General features: G+C 61.0%; 11 protein-coding genes across 11 annotated transcripts; 7 read left to right on the top strand and 4 right to left on the bottom strand.

Annotated features, from left to right (window-relative positions):
- The first annotated feature begins 3 nt into the window (after nucleotides 1-3).
- On the top strand, nucleotides 4-1,065 carry SDRG_04164 (hypothetical protein). The gene is made up of 4 exons (XM_008609826.1): nucleotides 4-95; nucleotides 142-296; nucleotides 343-682; nucleotides 726-1,065. The coding sequence occupies exons 1-4, from the start codon at nucleotides 39-41 to the stop codon at nucleotides 945-947; spliced, it is 774 nt and encodes a 257-aa protein (XP_008608048.1). The 5' UTR covers nucleotides 4-38; the 3' UTR covers nucleotides 948-1,065.
- Nucleotides 1,066-1,126: 61 nt separating this feature from the next.
- SDRG_04165 (hypothetical protein) lies at nucleotides 1,127-2,808 on the top strand. Its single transcript, XM_008609827.1, has one exon. The coding sequence runs from the start codon at nucleotides 1,198-1,200 to the stop codon at nucleotides 2,755-2,757; it is 1,560 nt and encodes a 519-aa protein (XP_008608049.1). The 5' UTR covers nucleotides 1,127-1,197; the 3' UTR covers nucleotides 2,758-2,808.
- Nucleotides 2,809-3,052: 244 nt separating this feature from the next.
- SDRG_04166 (hypothetical protein) lies at nucleotides 3,053-4,628 on the top strand. The gene is made up of 2 exons (XM_008609828.1): nucleotides 3,053-3,882; nucleotides 3,933-4,628. The coding sequence occupies exons 1-2, from the start codon at nucleotides 3,064-3,066 to the stop codon at nucleotides 4,476-4,478; spliced, it is 1,365 nt and encodes a 454-aa protein (XP_008608050.1). The 5' UTR covers nucleotides 3,053-3,063; the 3' UTR covers nucleotides 4,479-4,628.
- Nucleotides 4,629-4,946: 318 nt separating this feature from the next.
- Nucleotides 4,947-5,975, top strand: SDRG_04167 (hypothetical protein; the record flags this gene model as incomplete). Its single annotated transcript, XM_008609829.1, has 1 exon — nucleotides 4,947-5,975. One exon carries the CDS (start codon nucleotides 4,947-4,949, stop codon nucleotides 5,787-5,789), a length of 843 nt encoding a protein of 280 aa, XP_008608051.1. The 3' UTR covers nucleotides 5,790-5,975.
- A 9-nt stretch (nucleotides 5,976-5,984) lies between these two features.
- Nucleotides 5,985-8,928, top strand: SDRG_04168 (hypothetical protein). The gene is made up of 7 exons (XM_008609830.1): nucleotides 5,985-6,260; nucleotides 6,304-6,796; nucleotides 6,841-7,140; nucleotides 7,185-7,412; nucleotides 7,460-7,546; nucleotides 7,589-8,485; nucleotides 8,532-8,928. Exons 1-7 carry the CDS (start codon nucleotides 5,998-6,000, stop codon nucleotides 8,781-8,783), a joined length of 2,520 nt encoding a protein of 839 aa, XP_008608052.1. The 5' UTR covers nucleotides 5,985-5,997; the 3' UTR covers nucleotides 8,784-8,928.
- Nucleotides 8,929-9,015: 87 nt separating this feature from the next.
- On the bottom strand, nucleotides 9,016-11,634 carry SDRG_04169 (hypothetical protein; the record flags this gene model as incomplete). Its single annotated transcript, XM_008609831.1, has 1 exon — nucleotides 9,016-11,634. The coding sequence occupies one exon, from the start codon at nucleotides 11,632-11,634 to the stop codon at nucleotides 9,016-9,018; it is 2,619 nt and encodes an 872-aa protein (XP_008608053.1).
- A 149-nt stretch (nucleotides 11,635-11,783) lies between these two features.
- Nucleotides 11,784-17,450, bottom strand: SDRG_04170 (hypothetical protein; the record flags this gene model as incomplete). Its single annotated transcript, XM_008609832.1, has 5 exons — nucleotides 11,784-12,205; nucleotides 12,256-12,370; nucleotides 12,418-16,956; nucleotides 17,005-17,327; nucleotides 17,378-17,450. The coding sequence occupies 5 exons, from the start codon at nucleotides 17,448-17,450 to the stop codon at nucleotides 11,784-11,786; spliced, it is 5,472 nt and encodes a 1,823-aa protein (XP_008608054.1).
- A 570-nt stretch (nucleotides 17,451-18,020) lies between these two features.
- Nucleotides 18,021-20,561, top strand: SDRG_04171 (hypothetical protein). The gene has a single exon (XM_008609833.1). The coding sequence runs from the start codon at nucleotides 18,047-18,049 to the stop codon at nucleotides 20,348-20,350; it is 2,304 nt and encodes a 767-aa protein (XP_008608055.1). The 5' UTR covers nucleotides 18,021-18,046; the 3' UTR covers nucleotides 20,351-20,561.
- Nucleotides 20,562-21,006: 445 nt separating this feature from the next.
- On the bottom strand, nucleotides 21,007-21,665 carry SDRG_04172 (hypothetical protein). Its single transcript, XM_008609834.1, has 2 exons — nucleotides 21,389-21,665; nucleotides 21,007-21,344 (listed from the first exon to the last, which is right to left on the bottom strand). The coding sequence occupies exons 1-2, from the start codon at nucleotides 21,544-21,546 to the stop codon at nucleotides 21,065-21,067; spliced, it is 438 nt and encodes a 145-aa protein (XP_008608056.1). The 5' UTR covers nucleotides 21,547-21,665; the 3' UTR covers nucleotides 21,007-21,064.
- A 499-nt stretch (nucleotides 21,666-22,164) lies between these two features.
- On the top strand, nucleotides 22,165-24,129 carry SDRG_04173 (hypothetical protein). Its single transcript, XM_008609835.1, has 4 exons — nucleotides 22,165-23,120; nucleotides 23,164-23,246; nucleotides 23,295-23,494; nucleotides 23,544-24,129. Exons 1-4 carry the CDS (start codon nucleotides 22,182-22,184, stop codon nucleotides 24,050-24,052), a joined length of 1,731 nt encoding a protein of 576 aa, XP_008608057.1. The 5' UTR covers nucleotides 22,165-22,181; the 3' UTR covers nucleotides 24,053-24,129.
- A 288-nt stretch (nucleotides 24,130-24,417) lies between these two features.
- Nucleotides 24,418-26,307, bottom strand: SDRG_04174 (hypothetical protein). The gene is made up of 11 exons (XM_008609836.1): nucleotides 26,041-26,307; nucleotides 25,927-25,993; nucleotides 25,798-25,878; nucleotides 25,672-25,745; nucleotides 25,536-25,626; nucleotides 25,438-25,491; nucleotides 25,298-25,389; nucleotides 25,235-25,247; nucleotides 25,100-25,183; nucleotides 24,739-25,058; nucleotides 24,418-24,690 (listed from the first exon to the last, which is right to left on the bottom strand). Exons 1-11 carry the CDS (start codon nucleotides 26,250-26,252, stop codon nucleotides 24,450-24,452), a joined length of 1,329 nt encoding a protein of 442 aa, XP_008608058.1. The 5' UTR covers nucleotides 26,253-26,307; the 3' UTR covers nucleotides 24,418-24,449.
- Between the last annotated feature and the right edge of the window lie 153 nt (nucleotides 26,308-26,460).

Below are 26,460 nucleotides of genomic sequence, written 5' to 3' on the forward strand. Positions count from 1 at the left end.
ACTTGCGCGCGTCGACACAAGAGAACCTGCCAGCGACCATGAACATGCAAGACACGGACGCCCAGCGCCAAGCATGGGAGGCCGAACAGGCAGAGGTACGCTGGTGGGGGCTACGCATCTCATGGCTTATCCTGGCCATAGATGAAATGCGCCATGAACATGACGAGCACCGTGGACGAGAGCCGCCTCACCCGCGTCGGCGGCGTCGATATCTCGTTCCTCAAGGGCACCAATGACGCCTGCGCAACCCTTGTTGTCCTTTCGTATCCCGACCTCAAGGTGCTTTGTGAAGCCTCGTACGGTCTTTTCGCATGTGGAGTCGACTCATGCACCGCACACTAGTTGCTACACAAACCTGACGCTGCCCTACATCCCAACGTTCCTTGGCTTTCGTGAGCTACCGGCGCTCCTACCCCTCTTCGACTTGATCCCAGAGGACCTGCAGCCGCAGCTCGTCTTTGTCGATGGCAACGGGCGACTGCATCCGCGTGGCTTTGGCATTGCGTCGCACTTGGGCGTGGTCAAGACGCTGCCGACGATTGGCGTTGCCAAGACGTTTCTGAACGTCGACGGTCTCGCCAAGTCCCATGTTCGCGCGCTCGTCGAGGACGCCAAGGCGATCCAGCGCGACGACTCGACCAACGACGACGTGGTCGTACCGCTGCGTGGCGAGTCGGGCACGGTACAAACACCTTGTTCGAGTCTTATTTATACTGCGCATGCAGGTATGGGGCTCGGCGCTGTGCACGAAAGGCATTCAAAACCCTATCTACGTTTCGATTGGTAATCTTATTACACTCGAGCAAGCGGTCGCGCTCACGCAGGCAACGTCGCTCTTCCGCGTACCCGAGCCGATTCGACAAGCCGACTTGCGATCGCGCGCCATCATTCGAGCATGGGAAGCCGACGGTGTCGACACGGGCTTTTGCGCTTACACGGGTCCCTAAGCTCGACTGCGCTGGTTTCGTTGGCGTGACTATCAAGTGGCTTGATAATAAAGATCCGATTCTAGAAATTTCTCGAATGTACGTCGCGGTATAAAACCAATCAAATCGACGGGCGCCATGCGAAAATGGACTTGGGGCAGGAGGATCCTAATTAGGACCTAAAGTCCTGGGGGAAGTCGCAAAAGACTGGTTCTGTGGATCCCTGCGACGCCTTCATATTGCAAACGGGCGGCAACCGCAGAAGCGCAACATGGACTTGTCCTCGAACGACGCCTCTGCCGAGGAGTGGAAGACCAAGGGCAATGACCTGTACAAGAAGGCTGACTACCGCGGCGCCATTGACATGTACTCGAAGGCCATCGAGCTCGCGCCGACGACGGCGGCCTTCTACGGCAACCGGGCGGCGGCGTATCTCATGATTGCCAAGCACCACGAAGCGATTGCCGACTCGTCGCGTGCGATCGCCATGGAGCCGACCTTTATTCGCGGCTACCAGCGCAAGGCCAAGGCGCAAGTTGCGCTCGGTGACATCGAGGCCGCCATCAAGACGTACCAGGCAGGCTCGATGAAGGACCCGACGGACGCGACGCTCTTCAACGACCGCCGTGCCGCTGAAATCGCTGCCGACAAGATCTCGCGCGGTCGCGACTATGTCAAGGCCGAGCGCTTCCGCGAAGCCGTCTCGTGCTTTGACAGCGCCCTCCTGACGTGCACGCACGCGAACGACCTCAAGAAGTGGCGCGCCGAAGCACTAATCGGCTGCGAGCGCTACGACGAAGCCTTTGCTGCACTTACGCAGCTCATGCGGTCGGACTCGGCGTCGCCGGACGTGCTCTACCTCCGCGCCAAGTGCTTGTACTTTCAGGGCGAATTTACGAGCGCCATCAAGCACTTGCAGCAGGCGCTGCGCTCGGACCCGGACAACGGTCGCTTCATGAAGGAAATCAAGCGCATCCGCCAGCTCGACTCGCAAAAGGAAGCCGCCAACGATGCGTTCAAGGGTGGTCGCTTCCAGGAAGCCGCGGATGCGTACTCGCAGTGCCTCCTCATCGATCCCGCCAACAAGGCGTACAACGCCAAGCTGCACTGCAACCGCGCCGCGGCCTTGTCGAAGCTCAGCCAAAACGAAGAGGCGATCAAGGACTGCGACAAGGCGATCTACTATGACAGCTCGTACGTCAAGGCGTACATACGCAAGGCCCAGTGCTTGCGCGACATTGGCGGCAAGGACAACCTCGAACAGGCGCTCCGTGAGTACGAATCCGCGTCCAAGCTCGTCGGCGAAGACACGCAGCGCCAGTACGCGGGCTACATTCGTGAGACGAAGCTCGAGCTCAAGAAGGCCAAGCGGAAAGACTTTTACAAGATTCTGGACGTGTCGCCGTCGGCGTCGGACGCCGAGATCAAGAAGGCATACCGCAAGTCGGCGCTCAAGTACCACCCGGATCGGCACTCGAACAAGACGGAAGACGAACAGAAGGCGGCCGAAACCTCGTTCAAGGACGTCGGCGAGGCCTACGCCGTGCTCTCGGACCCGCAGAAGAAGCAGCGCTACGACTCTGGCGTCGACCTTGACGACCTCGACGGCGATGGCATGGGCGGCATGGGCGGCATGGGTGGCATGAACCCCAACGACATCTTCCAAATGTTCTTCTCTGGCCAAGGCGGTGGCATGGGCGGCGGCGGCGGCGGCTTTGGCGGCGGCGGCTTTGGCGGTGGCGGCTTCGGTGGTATGGGCGGCGGCGGCGGCTACGGTGGCCGTGGTCACAGCGGCTTCGGCGGCCAAGGCCAAAGCTTCCACTTTGGCTAGGCTCAATGTCGGTCCATGTACACTCGTCAATAGAATTTATGTATAGCCCTCGGTTTTGGCACATGATTGTTCGCATTGCATCGGGCCGTCCAATGCCATCTTGACGCCCGATTCGGGCGTCAAGATGGAATGGTGGGGTGTTTCTATCCTGATCATGCATGCGCGTGGATTGGTCGAAATCCCTCGCTTCAAGCGCTTTGATTGGTCGATACGAGCCAATCCCGTCGCATGGCAAGCGCTTCGTATCCGGTAATCCGGATATACGGACCAATCGATGGCGGTACGCAGATACGCACTCGGATTCAAATGCCAGCGTCGACTCGCACCAAGCGCGTGGCCGCGCCATTGCCCAGCGCGTCCAGCGGCAAGGCGAAGAAGGTCCAGACGCGCAGTGGCAAGGTGCGCTACAATGGCTGGGAAGTGCCGACCCACAACTACGAGCTCGACGTCATCGACACGGCGAGCATCACCCCTCAGCGCTTCTACGCCGAGTACGTGGCAGCGCGCCGGCCCGTCGTGCTCCGTGGCTACATCACCGACCCGGCGTTTACTGCGCCGGTGAAGTGGACCAACGAGTACTTGAAGGCCACGGCGGGCGACGCGCCGCTCATGGTGGAGGAGCGCAGCTCGCCGTCCGACTCGTTTGGGAAGGGCAACGAGGTGCCCATGACGTTTCGCACGTTCTTGGACCTCTTGGAGCAGCGCGATATGCTGCACTACCTGACGACGCAGGACGTCGAGGCCGATCCCGAGACTGGCCGGCCCGGCCTCATGGCGCCGTTCATTGCGCAGCTCGCGCACGATTTTCCGCTGACGCCGGCGCTGCTCGGCCACCTCGTACCGCAAAACATCAACGTCTGGATGGGCAATGCGGTCGATGGGTCGACGACCGGACTGCACCACGACTACCATGACAACTTGTACATTTTGCTGCGCGGGAAAAAGCACTTTCGTCTCTACGCGCCGTCGGACGTCGAGGCCATGTACACGCGCGGATCGCTGCTGCAAGTGCACGAGAACGGCCGCATCAACTACGAGGGCGAGCCCACGACAGCGTACGGCGCCGACCCGCTCTCGGAGCAAGCGGCTCTCGTCGCCAAGACCCAGCGCGACGCCGAAGCCGAGGTACGCTTCTTCGCATGTCCTGCAGGATATCCGACGATCGATCGATGTAGCTCGAAGCAGCCGAAGCCGACTTGGAAAATGGCGTTCACGGCGCGGCCGAGCGTGTCACTGCGGCGGAAGCCAAGCTGGAAGAGGCCATGGAAGCCGCCATGGACGTCGAGTGGAATGACAACGATGAAGATGGTGACGAGGATGACGACGAGGATGCGGACCAAGATGCGGACGAAGATGCGGATGTGTTTGAAGATGACCTCGCCGTGCGTCGGGTCGTCGACAAGACAATCAAGTACCCGATCAACTTTAGCCGCGTCAAGACGTCGCGCCCCGTAACCGAGCTTGCGGCCGAGTTTCCTCTGTTTGCAAGCGCAAAGGCGACGACTTGCGAGCTCGGCGTCGGCGATATGCTGTACCTTCCTGCCTCGTGGTTCCATGAAGTGACGTCGTTTACGGAGCATGGCGCGTCGGACAAAGGCCATCTTGCACTCAACTACTGGTACCACCCACCGGACGTCACCACCGCGTTCACCGCGCCGTACTCGAGCTCGTTCTGGCCCGATGATTTTGCCGCCCGCGGCCTCGTAAAGACCGACGACTAAGATCTGATTGTGCGACTGGACGAGACGTCGTGTGATCTCGCTCGCGTGGTTTGCTCTGGGTTGTACCAAAGACATTTAAGTAGAGAATCGGTGGGTATTTTGGCCTTGGTCGCTCCGACGAGCAGCCTGTCGAAGCGCGATTGGTGACTGGCAACGCTGGCTCTTGAAGGCGCTGGCAGATGACCAACGTGTGGACAAATTCGTCATGTTCTACGGTCGCCCCATCAGTCAAGCATGTCATCGCTTCTTGCACGGGTGCTTCTAGATTGTGGCACTTCATGCTTGAAGCTGCGACTGGCTTTCGAACCGTATGTTGAATACGTGGCGCCACGAGCATTCGAATCCTCTACCCGTTGTCAACGTCACTGTCGGAGGCTGGTGAGATTTTTTCGAACCGGGGGATGTGCAGCCGCCTTCCGCGCGCGTGCCATCTCGCCAGAGGCTGCGCGTCGAACCGCAGATCGCAACATGCGTCGCAGCAAGCAAGTGTTCTCGCTCGCCTTTCCGAACGCCGTCGCCTCGCCCGACGCAGCGTGGATGGAGAAGAGCGAGAGCGCGCTCTGCGTCATTTGCCACTCGCCGTTCCAGCTCTGGACAAAGTGGAAGCACCACTGCCGCCTCTGCGGCCGCCTCGTGTGCGCCGCCTGCTCGCCCCACCGCGCCTACATTGACAAGGCGTCCAAGCGCACATGCCGCCTGTGCGGTGACGTGCTGCACATGCTCCAGGCGCTCGGCGACGCCCGCGTGCACAGCAAAGCCGGCAAACCGTCGCCTTTGTTCTTTCAGCAGCCGCACCCAGCCGACGAGTATGGCACGATCATGGCCATCTCGCGCGCGTCGCTGCGGTCAGACCTCTACTACATCATTTCGGCGTGGTGGCTAAGTCGGTGGCTTGCGTACGTGACCGCGGGCGGCGACCACCCGGGCGCGATCGCCAACCACTCGCTGCTCTCGTTTCATCGCGGCCAGCTCTTGCCCAAGCCCGAGTTGCCTCTTGGCGCGTACCATGCGATTCACCCGGACGTGTGGAAGGTGTTTCAGCACTACTACGGCGGCGGGCCGTCGATATCGGTCGTCGGCACCTCGAAAGCGTGGAACATTCACTTGCGTCCGACCGAGATCTTTGGACACTGCTGGTTCCCCATGGACGACGACAACGACAGCGTGTCGGAGCGCCCGAGCGTGATCCTTCGCCACCTCGTCGTGACACCGCCCTCGATCGTCGTGCCATCGACGCTCGCTGCGCGATATCAAAAAGCGCGGCTTGCGCCGTGTCGCCCGCGCGACTTGGGTTCTGTCCCAACGTCGTAGCGTCCGGCCCCACCGTCGTTGTACTACAGTATCTGTGTTTCGACAAGTTGTCGTCGTCGTCGTAGCCCCAATCTCGTTTAATCGATTCGAACATGGATCGACCCCGCGTCCTATCCTACCCCAGTATCTCCGGCCCAGTGTAGTACCGTACGCTGTAAGGTTACACGGGACATTGCCCTTTCTCAACGCAAATCTTTTGAAACGCCACATGCACCTACGAGTGCGTGCGCTCGCCGACCACGCGATCCTCCGGCGCATCTACGAGCAGCGCTTGGTCGCGATCGACAAGTGCCGCGACCGGCTCCTTCAGAATGCCCGCGTGCAGGAAGAGACGCTGACCAACATGCGCAACTACGTGGCGACGTCGCTCCAGAGCATGTACCGCGGCTGGAAAGGGCGTCTCGTGGCCGCCGACGTGCGACGACGGCACTATGCTGCAATCGAGATCCAGCGCGTCGCCCGCGGCCTCTTGTACGTCGTTGGCATTCGTTAAATGTAGCGACCTTGTGTTTAGGGGACGTCGGGCGGCGCAGCGTGAGCGCCGCAAGCAAAACATGGTGCTGCAGAGCCCGTGGGCGATGAAGCAGCTTTTGGAGCGGAGCAAGCTCGTGCGCACGGTGGGCAGCTGGCAAGAGTGGTGCGACCCGTGGACGACCGAGTTTTTCTACTTTGAAATGTACACGCAAGACTCGCAGTGGCAGCCGCCGCCGCCCTACACGGCGTTCTTGCACTGCGATTGGGCCGAGTGCGGCTACGTCGCGACCACGATGCACGAGATTCACCAACACAAGCGCAGCGCCCACAAATGGTACTGCGACGTCTGCCAAGCGCGGAACGTCGGGTACTCGTTCCCGATTTGTCCCTACTGTGCCGTGGGCATGACGACCCCGGCTATTGTTGACGCCCGCGACTGGCCACTCGCGACGCGTCGTGCGTCGACAGTGACGGCACACGACACACATGACGTTGTACCCCCCGTGGCGTCGCCCAAGCGCCGTGACAGCGCGGTATCAAGCACCTTGATGCGTCGATAGCTTGATCGTAGGGATAGGTGCGACGCGCGTCCTTGCGCCCGAGAACGGCTTCCATGGAGCCACCCCGCGATACAACCGACACGTCCGGGCTCCTACTCGCGACGACGGCCATTCGCCCGTGCGACTCGACGGCGTTCGACCACGTCATGTGGCTCAGCGCGTTCGAAGGCGTTGCCAGTGCGTTTGCAAAAGCCCAGTACCCGAGCGGCAGTCTCTACGTCGGTGACTTTGCCGACGGTGCATGCCACGGGTGGGGCGAGTACTACTACGCCAACGGCGACCAGTATCGCGGGCAATGGGCCAACGGGTTTCGCCACGTACAACTACATTTCTGCGCTCTGTGGTCTCGAACCGGGAGTAGGGCTTTGGGCTCTGGGAAAGCGCGTGCGGCAAAACCTACAAGGGGCAGTGGCGCGACGGCGTCAAGCACGGCGTCGGTCTTCTCACGTTTCCAAACGGCGAGACGTACGAGGGCGAGTGGGACGCCGGTGAGATCCACGGACGCGGCGTGCACTCGAGTGCCAACGGCGACGTGTACGTTGGTGACTGGGACCATGGTGTCCACCACGGCTTTGGATCCCTTACCAAGGTACTCAGACAAGTCGATCGCAACCCGTATACCGTATCGGTTGACAGGCGAATGGCAACTCGTACCGCGGTATGTTTGTGCACGGGCGAGCCGACGGTATCGGCATCCTCACGGCAGACGGCGAAGTCTACAAGGTATTGTGCGACAACATATGTTGCGATCGGAAGTCGGGTTAGGGCAACTGGGTCCGCGATGTGCGCGACGGCCGCGGCGTCTGCTTTTACGCCAACGGCAGCATCTACTCGGGCACGTGGGCCAACGACATGTGCGACGGCGCGGGCGTCTTTGTATCGGCGATGGGCGAAAAGTACGTCGGCCACTGGCGCCGCAACCTCAAGCACGGGCGCGGCCGCTACGTCTTTGCCAACGGCGACATCTTTGACGGCACGTTTTCCGACAATATGGCCAACGGTCTCGGCGTCTACCGCCATGTCGCGACCGGGGATGTGTACACGGGTCCGTTCGCCTCGGACAAGTACGACGGGCACAATGGCGTGTACGCCTGGGCGTCGGGCACGCTGTACGAAGGCGCGTTTGTCGACGGGCACATTCACGGCAAAGGTCGCATCACGTATTTCAACGGCAACAGTTATGCTGGCGACTTTGTGCAGGCGCAAAAGCATGGCTTTGGCGAGTTCAAATGGCCCAACGGCAACGTGTACCTGGGCGCGTTTGCGTTCGGCCGCATCAACGGCCGCGGCACAATGGTCTATTCCAGCGGCCACACGTACGACGGCGACTGGGTCGACGGCACGCGCCACGGAAGCGGCACCTTTATCTACGCGAACGGTGACGTCTACGACGGCGACTGGGTCCACGACGAGTTTCACGGCATCGGCATGTACACGTGGCGCCCCGGCAGCTCGCTCCAAGAGGCCTACGAGGGCGAGTGGCACCACGGCATTCGACATGGCCGAGGCACGTATACGTATGTGGACGGGACCATCTACGACGGCGATTGGGTGTCGGGCAAGCGGCATGGCCACGGACGCTACCTCTGGCCCAACGGCGACTACTACGACGGCGCTTTTGACGACGAGACGCAGCACGGCGACGGGGTCTTCCAGGCTCACGTACGCTGCTAGCACCATTGGGTCGTTGATAGCACCGATGACGTAGGGCGGCGACCGGTACGAAGGCGCGTGGGAGCGCAACGTTCGGTCGGGTGCCGGGCGCATCGTATACGCCGATGGGAATGTGTTTGTTGGGAGCTTCTCCAACGGGCGCCGCCACGGTCCTGGCACCATGACATACGCCGACGGCAACGTCTACGCAGGTCTTTGGCTCCACGACGAGCGCCAAGGCGGCGGCATCTACACCTACCACGCGACACCGACCGACACACTGCGACTCCGCGTCTTTGGTGTCTAGTTGCCTGGACGGGCGAGTCTTGAACGCACATACCACATTTGCCAGTTGCGTATATCGTGTGCTGTGCAGTGCGCAAGCCCGGTGACCTAACCCCAGGCGCAACCTCGATGGTTCCTGCATGAGATTGACAACGTGTGGTCTATGAACGTGCGTTCGTGGTCAAGTTGTCTTGTGTTATGTATTCACGTTGCTCAATGCGTTCAGGTATACACACGTAGTATGTCCGAGCGTCTCAGAGACCGAGAATGTCGTCCATCAAGCTCTCTTCTTCATTGCTAAGAACGCTCGGGACGGGCCGTGGCGTCCAGTCCATCGCCCTTGCGTCGTCATTGGTCTTGCCACCGGCCACGGGTGCGCTCGAGAGCGTGCGTCGGGACGCCGTCATCTCGGGGCCGCCGAGACCGAGGCTTTCGGCCGGTGTTGGTGGCGAGTTGACCGTCGCCGGTCGGCCGTCAGGAATCTCGATGTCGACAAAGGTCTTTTCGAGCTCCTTGAGCGTCGCGGGCTTGACGTCGCTGAGGCGTTGAAGCACGCGGCTCTTGCCGATAAGGCGCTGACTGCAAAGCGCGACGTCCATGGCGGCGCGCCGGACCTTCTCGTTCGAGTGCGCGAGGGCTTTGGCGACGGCACTTAGCACAAGCGACGCGTGCAGCTGCAGCGCGCCGGCGTCGGCGTCGGTCGTCAAGCCAAACTCGGGCACGAGCAACCGAAGCACGTGCATTTGCACGAGCGCGTCCGTCTCTTTATGAAACACGCACGCAATGGCTCCTTGCATCGTGTGCACGTTGAGGCGCGCGAGCTTGAGGAGGCAGCGGCAACTGCCTTTTGACGTCCGGTTGTTGGGCTTTTGCATGCCGCGGAGTAGCCGTCCGATGCACTGCAACGTCAAGTCCTTCACCAGCGCATCGCGCCAGTCGATGTGCGGGCCGTAGATCTTGATCAGCGTCGAGAAGAGGTCGATGGCGCCGTTGATGACTGGTGCGATCGAGTCGTAGAGGCAGTGGTGGACCACCGCGGCGTAGCCGACAAAGTGAGCTTGGGTCGGGCTGCCGGCCGTGGGTTTGACGTCGCGGAGGTCCGACTTGGTTTCGATGACGGCCTTTTCAATGTCGGCGAGCGCCTCTTTCCGGTCGCTCCACGTCTTGCTCTCGAGCTTGCGCCACGCGACGGGCCCGACGACCGTCTCGGCGGTGCCCATGGCCGCGACCACCATCGCTAGCACAGCCGCATCGTCTTCTCGGAGCACCTCGATGAGCACGGGTTCGGGCTCGGCTTGCTGATTGTTGTGGCTGCTATTGTTGTTGTTACTACCGGCGGCAGTGGGCGCCGATGGCATCTCGGGTGCGTGGTTGTTGCCCGGCCCTTCGGTCTTGATCTCGTCGACGCGTCGCGCGAGAACCTTGAGCATTGCAGGCTTGACGCCGACGAGGCCTTCGAGCGTCGCTTTGGCGTCGACCGACCGCACGATGGTCGAAGCCGCAATCTCCAACGCCAGTTTCCGCGTCTTTTCGTCGACGATTTTGAGCGCGGGAACGGTCCAGCTGAGCACCCGCTCGGTCGTGAGCGTGTCGCTAAAGCCGAGGTCGGCGACCATGTCGTGGATGAGCTCGAGGCGCGGGCGGTCCAGTGGCTCGGCCTCAAACGTAGTCATGAGCAATGGGAGTGCCGGGAGCTTGGGTGCTTTGAGCAGCCGCAAGATACCATGCAGCGCCTCGCGTTGCGTGCGCTTGTTCGAGTCGTGGAGCTTCCCGAGGAGTGACTGCAAGAGAGCGTGCAGCTGTGGATGCACGGACGCAAACCGCTTGGGCTTGGCGCTCACGAGCGGTGCAAAGGCGGCGAGCACGTGCTGGAGGCACTCGAGCGCGCAGTACATGACGGGCGCGACGCGGTCGACGACGCCGCAGTTGATGGCGGCGAGCGCCGCACTCAGCGTCGACGCCGGTGCCGACGCATCGAGCTTCTTGACAAAGATGCCGATCGCGTCAAAGCCATCTTGACGGTCGCCCCACGGGTCGGCGCCCAAGAGCCGCGCGACACGTTCGCCAAACGTCGACGTGATGGCGGCACCGGCGTCGAACGGCGGTGCATCGGGCGACGACGGCGTCTCGGCCGCCAGCGTCGGCCCGCTCGTCTCGGGCGGCGGCTCTTCGCCCATATAGGCCGACGCCAGAATCGGCGCGTTTTCATGGAACGACGGCGCCCGCGACTTTTTGGGTTTGGCGACTGGCGCCATGTCTTGGTTCGTGCCGTCGCTCTCCGCCATGCTGGCGCGCTTGGCGGGCGATGCGGCCGCGGGACGCTTGACCGGCGACCCCATCGCGCGCTTCGCCGGCGAGGCCACGGGACGTGACAAGGGCGATGTCGGTGCTGTCGACCGCTTCATGGGTGAGCCCACGGGCCGCTTGGCTGGGGACGCCGGTGGCCGTTTCATGGGCGACGCCGGTGCCCGTTTGACCGGCGATGGCGGTGCGCCGTCGGTGGTCGTGTCGTCGGCGGACGGGCCGGGCACCGATGCATCCTGCTGCGGCTGGCCCATGAGCGACGGCTCCACCGGAGCTTTGCCCACAACGACGAGATCGGCGAGCACATCGGCGGGCGGCTCATTGTTGGAGGTCGCGTCTTCGGTCGACGAACTGAGGTGGTCGTCGTCGCCCTTGGCGTCGATCTCCGAATCGTGGTGCTCGATATCGTCGTCGTCGTCGTCTTCGTCGTCGACCGCGAGCGACGGCGAGCTGCCTTGGTTGGTCAACGCGTTCGCCGCGTCCTTTGGCGGCTTGCGCCCGAGGCTGCTCGAGATCTTGGACTTGAGGCGGCCCATGACGCCTTTCTTGGCCTCAGTTCCGACGGGCATCGATGTCGTCGCGACCGCCTCCGAATTGGCACTGAGTGCGGCCGAAACCCACGCCGACTCTCTCGAAATAGCCAACGCCCGCCAACGTTGGCCTAATTTAGCACACACCCCGAGCCCTACTACGTCATATTGGCAAACGTTATTATCGTCTACGAGCCAAGCCCAATGCCGACGAGACCGCTCGTGGTGGCGAGGACGCACGACGTCCCGAGCGCATCGAGCGCAAACCCCGGGTCGCACTGGCACTTGCCCGGTCCGGATGGAAACGAGTTGGGCGGACACAAGGACGTGCACACGCCATTGTCGAGGAGGTAGCCGTCGTCGCACTCGCAGGCGCCGGCGTTGGTGAGCGACGCGTGGGCGTGGTCAGGACACAGTTCCGCTGTCATTGCTGCGCCAGGTAGAACATCTGCCGGTAGCGGGTCTGCAGACGGCATCGGCGCTGCGTCGACCGGTGCGACACTGACGGACGAGACGCCGACAGACGCGACGGACGCCGGTGGCGACTCCCCCGACTTGGGCTCGGTGTGGGCCTTGACACTGCTAATCTTGATGCCAATCGACTTTTTCACTATGCCAATGTGTGTTGATACATTGACACGGAGCGATCGACAGTTGTACCTTTGTGAGGCTTGGGCGCGTCTTGGGATGGTTCCGTGCACGCCGTGTTGTGAGCGCCACTCTCGCCCACAAAGCCGATGAGACACTCACCGCAGGTGTTGGTGACAGCCAAGCACTAGGTGTAGGGTTATAAAACGGACCACATCGAACCCGTCGCCATACCGGTTCACGGCCCAAAGCGTCGCAGGCCGGCGCGTAGGCGCAATCGACTTCTTCGAGAATCAGCGGCGGTGGGCCATGCGTCGGCACAGCATTGTCCACCCGCAGCAGCGGCCCCAGCACCCCAAAGCTCCCGAGTGTCTCGGTTTGAATGTAGATATCGTACAGCGTGCCTTCCGCTAGGCCGTCGACGAGCAACGTTGCCTCGAGCATCGATGCGTTCCCGAGCACATGCGTCTTGGTGCGGTCACTCGTTGGCGTCGCAAGCTTGCGCGCCGGCGAGTAGTGGATGATGCCCACCGTGTTGAGTACAACGTGCACATTGAGAGCGTCGTTGCGGGCGTCGGTGGCCGAGACGTTGACCCGGTCGACGACCGGCGCCACGTCCGACGACTTGATCGCGTCGAGGCGCGCGACCGTGCCGTAGACACCGTGGCTGCCCACCGTCTCGGTCACGAGCAGCACGTCGTACGTCGTGTTAGCCAAGGGCACATCGACGTCAAACGTCCCCGCGTCACCGAGCAGACTCTTTTGTGCGACGATGGTCTGGTCCAAGCCGAGAACGTTGCCATAGATGACGTCAGGCGCCGTGGGCCGCCAGCGCGAGGCCATTGTGACAAGACAGTGGAGCACGCCGTGCGTGTTGAGCTTGTAGTGCAAGCGCAGCTGGGACGTGGACGCTGGCGTCGGCGCCGCCTCGTGGGCGAGAAGCAAAGGCGCGTGGCCAAACGTCGAAATGTTGCGGAGGACCGTGATGGGGCCGTAGATCCCCGCGTCGCCGTTCGTCTCGACGACCAAGTGCAGCGAGTAGTTGGTGTTTTGCACCAGCAGCTGCAGCAGCTCGGTATGCAGCGTGGTCGACGCCGGCACCGACCGACGCCACTTGACTTTTTCGTATCCGTACCGGTGCCAGTCGTCGTTGCTACCGCGCGGTTTCTTGGCGCTTACGTTGTAGACCGACGCCACCTCAATGTGTTCGCTGTCGTCGCTGACCATAAAGTGCACAACGCCAGGCGCGGACAAGGCGAAACTGAGCTCCAATTCGGTCGTCGACGCTGCCTTGGGCTTGGCGGTGACGCTTGTGAACCGCGGGGCCGGTGGGTGGGTTCGCACGGACGTCCGACGCCACATCGACACGACGCCGTGGCTGCCGACCGTCTCGGTTGCAATAAACACATCGTACGACGTATTGGGCGCTAGCAATAGTCCGTTTTCGAGAAATAGAACATGGTCTTTCACTTCGCGCTGCGGCGCTGCCACGTCATGTGTCTCGTTCAACAGTACACAGCGTGGGTTTGTCATGGCGCAGTTGGCCGGCGTCACAAGCGTATGGACAATCGCGCCATCCTCGACACCGTCCAAGTCGACGACAACGTCGATGCCGGTCGTGTTGCCGTACGTCGGCTCGGCCCGGTACGCCCGAAGCCGCGGCGCGAGCGCATGGGTTGTCACAGCCACCGTGGTGGTGGCCGTGGCGTTGAAGTTGGCGTTGACCGTCGAGAAGACGCCGTCACTGCCCTGCGTCTCGGCCGCAAAAAACGCATGGTACGACGCATGCGGCTGCAAATGACGGATTTCGGCGTGGTACGTGACGACGACCGCGTCACTAGCGTCGCTTGCCACCGTGTTTGACAGTTGCATGGGCCCGGCGGCCACGACGCTCTGCTGTCCGGGCGCCACGCGGTGAAAAGGTGTGTCCCGTGGCAGGTGCAGGTCCGATCGGCCGCCAAAGGCGTCGCTCGTCAAGACAAAGTAGGGATCCCGGCCACAGTCACGTAGACACGTCATTTGCCACGTCAAAAGCACACCATCCGTCGTCCCATCGATGGGCGACGCTGAGAGTACGTCGTACGCTAGAGAGAGGTTGGTGTAGTCGGCGTGCGTGCGCACGGGCGTGCACACGACAGCGTCAAAGACACCTTCGCTCGCGTCAGTCTCCGGCACCGCGCAGAGCTCGTAGAGAGATCCGGGACGCAGCGATTTAAACGTTTTGGACGCGCCGTGGTGCTTTTGCCAGTCGTCGCGCGACACGGAGAGCGTGCCGTTGTCGACAACCCCGAGCCCGAGGCGGTCGAGCGTCGCGGCCTTGACGTCATTGGCGGTCAGCGTCGTCACCTCCAGTGCACTGATCGGACAAGTCTCGTTCGCTGGCATCTCGGTGGCATTGCGCGTGTCTTGCACCACGTAGAGTCCCCGGTGGAGTAGAATGTAGTGCACGTTGCCAAACGACGAGAGGCCAAGTTCGAGCTCGATCGACGTCGCGGTGCCGACCGACGGCGTCACGCGCAGCAGGTCGAACGTCGGTGGCGGCGCATGCGTCGTGACCACATGGGGCGGCGGCAGCCCGACGCCAAAGACGCCGTCCGAGTGAAACGTCTCGGTCGCCAAGTAGACGTGGTACAACGTGGCGCTGGCGAGCGCCTCGAGCGTCACCGTGTTGTTGTAAACGTCAAGCGGGTGCCACTCGGTGACGTTGACGCCGTGGACCGTAGCATTGCGCGCTTCGTAAATGCGCTCAGTGACGTCAAAGAAGCCTCGGCGAACGTTCGGCTGGACAACGTTGCTGGTCCGAAGCACAGCCGGGTCGTCAAAGTCGATGTCGCTCACCATGTAGTGCACCCGCCCGGGCGACGAGAGGTTGGCGGTGATGACGATCGAATCGACCGACGCGTTCACGGGCAGCACAACCGACTGCAAAATCGTTGGCGCCAGCGCGAATGTTGTGAGGTTTTGCACGGCGAGAGAGTCGCTATAGACCTCGGACGACGTGTTGCCCGCGTACGCAGTCTCGAGGAGCACGAAGAGCGAGTACGATGTGTTGGGCTCCAAGTTTTCCAAATTCAACGACGTCCGCGCATGACGTGGCAGCTCCACGCGCCGCTTGGGATGCATTAGGAGTGCCTCTTTCGACGGTAGCGTCCAATCGTCGCATTCGGTCGTCGGCACGATCAACGAATGCACAAAGCCCACCGCGGTCGTCGTGAGGCTCGCGTCGAGGACGGACGCGACGCCGGGGCGGTGCCGCAGCGTCAAAGCCTCGACCGTGGGTGCGGTAGCGTGGGTGCGCAGCGGGGCCAGAACCACGCGGTCGCTCTCGACGCCATACGCCGTGACGGAGTGCACTTGAACATCGTAGAGCGTGTCGGCCGAGAGGTTTCCGAGAATGCCAGTCGACGGCAGCTCGGTGCAGTGATCTTTCATTGTGCGATTGCTATCGCTCGTGTAGCAAACACGGAGCATATCGCGGCGGTCCGACGACGATGCGTGGATCTCGAGTTGGGACGTCGAGCTGCGTACAGGACTGGACGCGGCCACGGTAACGTCACCGGCGCGCTCGTGCGTGCGCGCCTCGACGTTGGCAAACGGCGCGCTGTAGACGCCATGGCTGTCGCTCGTCTCGGCAAAGACGAGAAGACCGTATGTTGTCGACGCCTCCCAACCGCCCAACGCCAACTGAACGGTGTACGACTGGTTGGCATGCGTGTGCACGTCGAGCAGCGTGCCGATCGGGGCGCTGACATTGGTCAACGCGTGCACCGTCAAGTGCGTGAACGAAGCATTGTACGTGGTGAGGTACGGCGCCAGCTGCGACTGCACTCCAAGTGGCACTTCGCGAAACGCGCGAGGCAGCCCAATGACGAAATGGACGTCGCCCGGATGGTCCAGCGTCACGGTCGCCACCAAAACGTCCGTCGTGGTGTTTTGGGCCATGACGGTGACCGCGTCGACACGCGGCGCCGTCGCATGCGTCGCACACATGCCCGAGGTCGCCACGACATTGCTGAAGACGCCGTCGCTCTGCACCGTCTCGAGCACAAACGCCAGCGCGTATGTCGTCCCGACGTTGAGCGACGAGACGTTGACAGCAACGTCGACCGACGTCGCGGTCGCCGAGACGAGGTCCGCAGAATCGGTGGGTTGCGTCGGGAGCGAGAACCCAAGTGTCCCGACGGACTGCGTCGTCGAGTTGGCAGCCGACGTGATTGCCCGCCCGTCTGCAAACACCGCGTCGTCGTCGCTATTCGCGATGTAGTGGATGTGGTACTGGAGCGCTTTCAACGACGCTCGCACATTGTGGCTCTCGAACGCAACGCGAGGAAACTCGAGGCGGAAGGTGACTTGGATGCTCGAGGTGGACGCGTCCAGCGGCGCGCACTGGAGGCGTCCGAGGCTTGGCGCGACCGCAAACGTCGTGAACGCGTGCTCAATGTACCCCGGTGCACTGAGCACGCCGTGGCTGCCGTCGACTTCAGCGACGTACCACACATCGTACGTGGTGAACGGCGCGAGTTGCGTAATGTTGACCAGCGTGCCGTTGGCGATATACGCGCTGCGCGTCGCGCCCGTCATGTTGTGCCAAATGTCGAGCGACGATAAGTTCTGACTGGCCTCGACGGGAACGACGACGTAGTGCAAGAGCCCCGGAAACGTCACGTTGATGGAGAGCGCGGCCATGGTTGTCGTCGCATGCTGAGCCCAGTGGTCGAGGACGCGCACGAGCGGCGCGTCCGGGTGCGTTCGTGTGCCGTTGACCGACACGACCTAATACGATATGACGATAAAGGGCAAACTCAAAGTGCAATCTCGCACCGTGCCAAAGACGCCATTGCTCTTGGACACTTCTGCGACAAAGTACACGTCGTACGAGGCGTTGGGCGTGAGCGATGACACGGACCAGCGCAAGCGCTGCGCCGTCTCGGACACGAGGGTGCTCGCGGCGACGACGCCCATTGCCGACGCGTTGCCGATGGCCGCGGCCTTGATGTCTTCAGCGAGCAAGGCGTCACGACCAGAGTCGACAATTGCGTAATGCAAGTCGGCCGGCGCAGTGAGGTAGAAGGCGAATGCCAGCGCCCCCGCAGTGCCATTGAGCACTTCGACGTGCCCTGTCGAGAGCAGCTCCTTGCGTGCGACTACGCACACCGTGTTGTGACGGTCCATGTGTCATTGCCAATCAAATCACCTGTCATTGTCGTCTTGGCGTGCACGCCGAGCGCAAGCAGCCATGCGCACAGCACAGCCAGCAGTGTACGCATCACCACCCGCCGTTTGATCCACAGCCAATTGAGATCTGGTTGCGATCTTTCCGAAAAGCCAGCGATCTTTCATCGACAGTCACCAGTTGGCGGGCCTTCGAGAATCCCAAGCCCTCGGCTTTCACGTGCGAGACGCCAGCCCACCACAGCGCGTCCACCACTCTATCGTACGACTAGTCACATGCGTCGACAGCTTTGACCACTGTCGACGGGTCCAAAGCCATTGACACGAATCACCGCAACATGAACCCATGATATGTCCCATCTTAGCCCGCAAGCCAAACGTCGGGCCGTGAGCCACAAGGAGTATAGCCGGCGCCCATGGCGTCGGCAACGGTCGCTGCGCTGGCCGGCGCGCCTCGTCCCACAGCACCGGCGGCGGGCGCTTGCGGTCCGAGCGCCTCGGATGATTTCTTGTGGCCATTCATGTGGCTTTGCCCGATCTTGCACGTGTGGCGTAAAATATTATGCACGCGTTTTATTGTATAGCTTACACTTTGTATGGCATATTGGAGGAAATAAAATAAATTACAATCGTGGCGCATTCTATTGCCCATCGCATTTCCAAAATTGCCATCAAGCGGAGACGAACAGAGATGGCGCTGGAACTCGTGCTCGGCGCGTTCAACGAGCGTGCGCTCAAGTGCGTGATCGCGCTCAAGGAGACGGCGACGGCCTTCGAACTCCGGAAGGCGCCGACGCCGTCCACGACGCCCAAGCTCGTGACGCCCGAAGGCCGCACGATCAACACGGCCAACAGCATCTGCCGGTACATCTCGGCATCGTCGGGCCGCCTCGCTTTTGACGACCTCGCGGTCGACGACTACGTCGAGTGGGAAGAACGCGTGCTCCGTGTGGCCGCAGCGGGCAGTGACAAGGCGGCGCTCGCGGCCTTGATTGAGGCCAAGATCCAAACGGCGACGTTCCTCGTCGGGTCGGCCATCACGCTCGCCGACATTGTCGTCGCGCCCGTCTTGCGCAAGGCGCTCGAGGTGCTCCCGGCGGCCACGTACCCGCTCCCGACTGCGCGCGCGTACGTGGCGGCCTTTTTCGCCCTTGCGTCGGCAGCGGCCGCCGACATCTTTGTCGCCAACGGCGGCCAGGCGCCGCGCAAGACGGTGCCGTTGACGCCGGCCATGGCGTCGGGCACGACGTTCGACCACCTCCTCGGCATCGTCGAGAGCCTCTTTGAAGACGCGATCCGCGCCGCCTATCCCGGCGTGCTCTCGGAGCATTCGATCATGCTCGACGTGGCCCGCACCAAGACGACCAAGTACGGCGATTACCAGTGCAACAACGCGATGAACATCTTTACGGCGCTCAAGGGCACGCCGGGCGCTCCTGCCAGCCCGCGGGACGTGGCGAACGCGATCCTCGCGGCCATGCCGGTCAACCCGGTGCTCGAGAAGCTCTCGGTCGCCGGCCCTGGCTTTATCAACGCGTTCCTTCGCCAGGACTTTATCGGGTCGCGTCTCTCGATGCTTCTGACGCAGGGCGTGCGTGCAAGCCCGGGCAAGAAGCTCAAGATCGTGGTCGACTTTTCGTCGCCCAACATTGCCAAGGACATGCACGTCGGCCACCTTCGGTCGACGATCATCGGTGACGCCATGTGCCGCATCCTCGAGTTCCAGGGCCACGAAGTGCTCCGCATCAACCACGTCGGCGACTGGGGCACCCAGTTTGGCATGCTCATCTGCCACCTCATGGACGTCTTTCCCACATGGCAAGAAGAGATGCCCGACATTACGGACCTCACGCAGCTCTACAAGAACGCCAAGCAGCGCTTCGACGACGACGAAGCCTTCCACAAGCGCTCGAAGGACCAGGTCGTGCTCCTCCAGTCGGGCGACGAGCAGTCGCGCAAGGTCTGGACCACGCTCTGCGACATCTCGCGCCGCGAGTTCCAAAAGGTGTACGACCGCCTCGACGTGAGCTTGCACGAGATGGGCGAGTCGTTCTACAACCCAATCATCCCGAACGTCATCAAGATGCTCGAAGACAAGAAGATTACCGAGGACAGCAACGGCGCCAAGGTCATCTTCACGTCCAAGTACAAGCAGCCGTTCATGCTCGTCAAGACGGACGGCTCGTACCTCTACGACACGACCGATATCGCTGCGCTCTGGTACCGCCTCCACGAGCAAAAGGCCGACTGGATCATCATTTACACGGACTACACGCAACAAGACCACTTTGGCCTTCTCTTTGAAGTCGGCGCCATGTCGGGCATTCTGGACCCGACCAAGCACCGTGTCAACCATGTGGGCTTTGGCACGGTCAACGACGAGACGGGCAAGCGCTTCAAGACGCGGTCGGGTGAGACTGTTCGCCTTGTCAACCTCCTCGACGAGAGCAAGACGCGCATGAAGGAGCAGCTCCTCGCGCGTATTGCGGCCGGCCAGACGTCGCTGCCGCCCTCCGAGGTCGACGCGGCCGCCGAGCGCATTGGCTACGGCGCGGTCAAGTACTTTGACTTGAGCCAGAGCCCGACGACGTCGTATGAGTTTAGCTACGACAAGATGCTCTCGACGACGGGCAACACGGCGGTGTACCTCCTCTTTGCGTACGCGCGCCTCTCGTCAATCGTGCGCAAGAGCGGCGTCGACGTGGCGGCGTTGAGCCCGAGCATCCTCACGCTCCAGGACGCCCACGAGAGTGCACTGGCCATCGAGCTGCTGCAGTTTCAAGACGTGGTCACGCAGATCAACAAGGACCTCGGCTCGAACCGCCTCTGCACGTACCTCTACAACGTTGCCGAGAAGGTCCAGCTCTTTGTCACCAAGTGCCGCGTGCTCGGCGTGCCGGAGCAAAACTCGCGCCTCCTCCTCTGCACAGCGACGCTCAAGGTCATGCAAACGTGCTTCCAGATGCTCGGCATTGAGCCCCTCGACCAGATCTAAATCGAAATGCAACGTATTGATGGCAGTCGTCGACGGAGTGTATCACTGCCCACTGGACACGGCGTCTCGGCTGCCTAGCGACAGAGACGTGCGCGCCAAAGAGTGTGCCATCGGGTTCAGCGCTAGGCTGGCCCCATCCTGGCGCATTCTCGATCGACGACTTTTGCGAGAAGGTAACAATGCCATCAAGGACAGATGGAGTGGTCAGCAGGATCCGTCACGATGGCGCGCGTCGAGCACCCTAAACACATTGGCGCGCATGACGCAGTTCGCACGGGGCGAGTGCTCGGGAGCTGGTGGCGAGGTGGCACGGGATGCATTGAAGTATACCATTCGAGCGATTCGGTGCAGAATTTGGTGCCAGCTTGAAAGATTACGTCGACGGATCGATGGACGGCGATGGCAGCTTGACGTGGTCGTGGAGTGGCCTCCATGGCAAGTGTCGTCGGTCGCTGACGAACGACGGGGTTGAAATTTTTGTCCCTACAGTTAGGGCTAGGGTGCACCCGCCCTGATCGCTGTCTTGATCCACAGCCCTTTCTGGCGATCTCTCTGGGGCTCGGACGATGCTCCGTGTGCCATCATAGCCAGCTGGGTGTCGACGTGCTGCGAACGAGCACGGCCCCATTGTCGCCTCGGAGTTGGGCACGATGCAATAGGAATAAGCAACGATTGAAAATAAGATTAACGGGAAGATGGCGCAATGCAGGTATCTCACGCGAGATCCCAGTGCGGCGACGCGAGCGTCGTGCTCGTAAAGCTGTCGAGGAGCTTGCGGTCGACCGAGAGGCGTCGGCGCTTGAGCACCGCGAGCGTCGCATCGATCTGAATGCCCCACTGCAGCGCTTCGTTGGCGACGAGCTGCGAGAGGAACTGGTTGAGCATCAACTTGCGCTCGGCTATCGTGTCGGTCGAGAGGTTGCAGAGCCATCGACGCTTCGGGAGGCTCGGCAGACGCCCGCTGCTCGTGCGCTTGAGGCCATGGCGCAAAATCCTAGAGAGCGTCAGCGACGTGGTTGAAACACATGAAACGCGCACCGAAACTCGCGGAAGCGCTTCCAGCACACGACGAGGCCCTTGGGCGTAGTGATCTCAATCTCATACTCGACAAACGGGCTCTTCTCGGTCGCCAAGACCATGGTCCGGTGGCCGACGATGCGCGCCGCCACAATCTCGAGCTCGAGGGCCAATTGCATCTTCTTAATGCTCTTGATGAACGCGAGCAGCGAGAATGCAGAATGAAGTCGCGGCGGTTGGGGCAACAACCAAGTCCCTTTCTACAACCGAAGCCTGTGATATGCTGCTGGCCTCTTCTCCGGTCTGTACTGCCACAATGCATAGGCGTGCATAATGCATGTACCAACATATACGATTCAATATCTCTTCTGTTTGTGAAAACCTCTCATCTTCGATAGCCTGCCAAAACCCGATGTGGTCGGTAGGGTTGCCCTGCGACTTGCCTTACTCTAGTACGCTTCCACATGCTCGGATAACGCAGTCGGGTCGGCCGTCGAGATGGGTGCTCAATTAGCCGATTGGCCCAATAGCGCGTGTCCACGGCGCCAATTCTGGCATTGTGGGCGCCGGAGCGCGATCTGCTGCGTGCCTGCGTGTGCTTGCGTCGATGCCAGTTGCCAGATCCAGAGTTGGGTTCTTCCACCTGCGACAGGCCGATCCAGATCGGTCCAGAACGCATACTGTATGTGGTTCTACAGGTTGCTCTCGCGCCTTCGATTGGCTGAAATAGGGGACGATACGCCTCTCGCATTGGCTGAAAAAGAATGAAATCCAGCGCCACGATTGGTGCCACTCGAGCCACGGTCAACGCACGATGGACAAGCCGACCGTCGACGTCGCGGCCTTGAAGGGCAAGAAGTGGCTGTACGTGGATGGCCAAGGCGCGCAGAAGGGTCCGCTGGACGAGCAGGTGCTCAAGCGGCTGCTCCGGCGCGGCCTCGTGACCGGCGACAACTACGTCTGGTCGCCCGAGCTGGCCGAGCTCCTGCCGACGTGGCAGCTGGCCAAAGAGACGCTCGTCTTTGGCACGACGTGCGTGCTATGGCAGACGCTGCCGCAGTGGTACTATTATGACCAGGCCAAGCAGCAGAAAGGGCCCGTGACGACTACGGATCTCTCGACGCTCTTTCTGGACGGCGACATTGACGGCCTCACGCTTGTGTGGAGCAGCGCGCAGCTCGTATCGGCGTGGACGCCGATGGGTCAAGTCGACGTGCTCAAGGAGGTACTCCAAGAGATCAACGACGAAGTCGAGCGGAAAGAAGCGCTCTTGGCGACCGAGAAGAAGCTCGACCCGTCGTCGCTCGTCATGGACAGCAGCGCAAGCGCGCGCACGTCGTTCCTTGCCGACGACGGCAAAGAGTTCATCTACGACAGCGAAATGCGCAAGTGGCTCACGCCCGAAGAGAAGATCGAGGAGGAGCTTGCGATGCTCCGCGACGAAGTCGACGACGTCAAGGCATCCAACGACATGTTTGACGACGAAAAGCCGGTCGTTTCCTCCACAGCACCCGCGCCAGCGACCGACGACGCAGCGGCCACCAAGAAGCGCAAGAAGAAGACCAAGTCCAAGAAGAACAAGTGGGTCGCATCCAAGCAAAAGACGTGGATCTACATCAACGGCCTCCCCCTCGATGCCACAATCCAAGAAGTCCACGACCACTTTGCCAAGTGCGGTGTCATCCAGCGCGACCTCGAGACGGACGAGCCCAAGATCAAGTTGTACCGCAACAAGGACTCGGGCGCCTTGAACGTACGTGCTGTTCACCTCTCGCACCCCTCACGCAGGCTCGTAGGGCGACGCATCGGTGTGCTTTATGAAGGAACCGTCGGTCGAACTCGCGATCCAGCTCCTCGATAAAGTCGACTTGCGGCCCAAGTACGTCCTCGTCTTGGCGCTTGGGTGGTATGCACTGACAATGTGTAGCTGGCCGCTAGACGTCAAGGTGGCCGAGTTTGCGCAAAAAGGCGATGCGTTCGTACCACGCAAGAAGGCCAAGCTCGACAGCCGCGCCAAAGTCAAGAAATTTCAAATGGAGCAAGCCCTCTCGTGGGGCGCGGCCGACGAAGACGAAGGCCTCCGCATCGTCGTGCTCAAGCACATGTTTACGCCGGCTGACTTTGACGGTCTGTACCTTCTTTGGCTTGAACTAATGTCTGATATATTGGCATGTAGATGTCGAGGCTGGGAACGAGCTCAAGGACGACATCAAGGCCGAGTGCGAGACCCTTGGCGACGTGACCAAAATCACCTTTTTCGACAAGCACCCGCTCGGCGTCGTGCAGGTCAAGTACGCACTGCCCGAGAGCGCGCAGTCGTGCGTTGAGCGCATGCACGGCCGCTTCTTTAGCGGCCGAAAAATCGAGTGTGCGTACTGGGATGGCACCAACTACACGGTGCGCGAGTCCAAGGACGAAGAGATCAAGCGCACCGAAGAGTTTGGCGCGTGGCTCGAAGAAGGGTCGAGCACCGACGACGACGACGACAACGAAGGGTCCGACGACGACGCGCCGCCGCCCGCACGACCGCACGCCGGTCGCGTGTTGCCCGACTCGGACGACGAAGATGATGATGCAATGCCCATGCACGGTGGTCGCGTCTTGCCGCCGATGGAGGACGAGGACGAAGAAGACGCCATGCCCATGCATGCCGGCCGCGTGCTTCCCCCGATGGACGATGACTAACACGACCTCGAGTTTGTGTGCCTGCATGTCCCGGGCTGTCATTCTAGTTTGGGCGCCAAGAGTTTGTCGTCGTTGCCCTGTTTGTCGTCGTTGCCCTGTTTGTCGTCGTTGCCCTGTTTGTCGTCGTTGCCCTGTTTGTCGCAACCTCCCGACCCGTGTTGATGCTTGACATTCAGGCGCTGCCGGAAGGACTCTTGGTGTGAGGAGCAATGAAACACTGGGATACACCAGAGATCTAGGGCCCCGATCGCTGCTTTCCAGCCACGAGTTTTCATGTCCTGCATGGCGAAAGTATCAAGTTGATACTATTTCGGCAACAAGCTTTTGGAATAGCTTGACGGAGAAGTGTCACCGTGGGCAGAACGTTGAGAGTATGAACGGATGGTTGATTGAGTGGTTAGAGCACTTCGCGCTCGACGTGGCGACCGGAAAACTTGCATGGGCGCGACGAAATGTCGCGTTTCGCGCAGCACGACCACGAGTAGCCTTCGAGCGGGTACTGGCGCGGGAGGTACCGGCCGGGATGGTACACGCAGCTCTGCGCCGTGTTCTTCTCGAGGGTAAAGGTCTCGTGGCAGTTTTTGCAGACGCGCGGCTTCTTGAGCACGTCGATCTCTTCCTCGACTTCGCGCCGGAGTCTACATGCGATATATTTGTCATTTGGTGACTACATTGGCATGTCGTACTTTTCTTTTTCCTCGCGCTTCCAGGATGCGTCGCTCTGGACCTTTTTAAGGTAATCGCCGTGGACGTCGAGGAGCTGGTGCTGCAAGCGAGCGTTCTCCGAGACCAAGTCTTCGATGCGCTTGGACGACGAGGCGTTCATTTCGCGGAGGCACTTGATCTCCGTGTCGTTCATGCTCAGCGCGTGCTCGCAGTCCTTTTCCTGCTTGTTGTGCTCGCTCGTGAGCCGACGGAGGTCCTTGTTGAGCGTTTGGAGGTCGACAATGTCCTTCTTGAGCACGGCCACCTCGCTCTTGAGGTCCGCGTTGTCCGAACGAAGCTCCTAATGCACGCTTTGAGGTATGCAGTCGATGGTAGGTCGACCTCGAGCGTGCGTTCACGCGTCCGGAGCTTGTAGTGGAGCGTCTCGTTTTCCTTCTCGAGCTCCAGCGACCGCACCTTGGTCTTCTACACTCAACACCAAGTTCGATCCTCGACGCAATCATGTGCGTAGCGCACCTCACTGAGCTCTCTACCCAAGCATCCACGTGAGTGGGATGTCACTTGACAGCAGAAGCGTACCGGTTGAGGTCGGCGACTTCGGCCACGGAACGGATTTCTTTCTGAATGCGCGAGTTTTGGCTTCGCGTCGAGTCCCACGCCGTCTCGACCGACTAGCACACACGGTTGGCATTCGACGGCTACGAACTTGTCGAGGAAACCTCGAGCTTGAGGGTGAGGCGCTTGCACTCGTCCGACTTCTTCTCTGCGACCGCCTAGCACGAGTAAGAAATGCAAACATGAAGCGTGGCAATCGCACCTCGGCCGTGGTAAGGCGCGCCTTGAGGTCCTGGACCTGCGAGAAAAGGTCGGCTTTGCGGTTCTTGAGCTCGAGAATCTCAATGCGCATCCTGTATCTTGATGACCACGTGCACCATGGAGCCACGACAACATACATTTGAAGTCGGCTCTCGTTCGTTGAGAGCTTGAACTTGGAGTCGTCCAGGTTCTTGAGCAAGAGGTTGGACGACTACAGTACATGCGGTCCGTTCTGCCATGCGCCTACCATGTCAAGGGAGTACCGATGCATCGAGTTTGGTCGTCGTGAGCTCCGCCTTGAGGCGCTTGTTTTCCTTTTCGAGAAAGCAAATTTGCTCAACCGCCTAATCATACTCGATGAGCCTATGTACATGCACATGGAGTCGGCGTACCTCTTCCAGCTTTTCGCGGTACTGGCGCAACGACGACGAGAGCTCAATCCGCTCCTTCTCGTCGAGGCTACACGTAGGATCATAAGGCTATCCTGCGACGCATGTAGAACGCACCGCCGGGACGAGCTGGAGCTGGCCACAATGTCGTCCGAGATCTCCTTGTAGCGCTCGAGCTCGCGCAGCTTGGCGACCGTCTTGGCGTTGGAGACGCGCAGGTCGTGGTACTCGGTCAGGAGGCTCTGGTACTTGTCCTCGGAGCTCTTGGTCTTCTTCTTCAGGAGCTCTTCCTCGATGCTCCACGCCTTCTTGGGCCACACGACGCTCATCTTGCTGCTGCCTGTCTCCTCCTAGATGGCCAAAAAGCACTGCGGTCATTTCCGCGTTGCTTGCGTCTATTTTTAGAAATTGTATTTTTAAAAATTCAACAATGACGTGGCAAACAAGATGGCGTCCAAACCGCTCAAAGCTATTTCCAGCGCTCACAAAGGTGCAATTGCCGTAAGCCAAGAGCCCTGAAGCTGCCCTTACACGTTC

The sequence above is a fragment of the Saprolegnia diclina genome (assembly GCF_000281045.1).
Source record: "Saprolegnia diclina VS20 unplaced genomic scaffold supercont1.10, whole genome shotgun sequence".
NCBI classification, from domain to species: Eukaryota; Oomycota; class Saprolegniomycetes; order Saprolegniales; family Saprolegniaceae; genus Saprolegnia; species Saprolegnia diclina.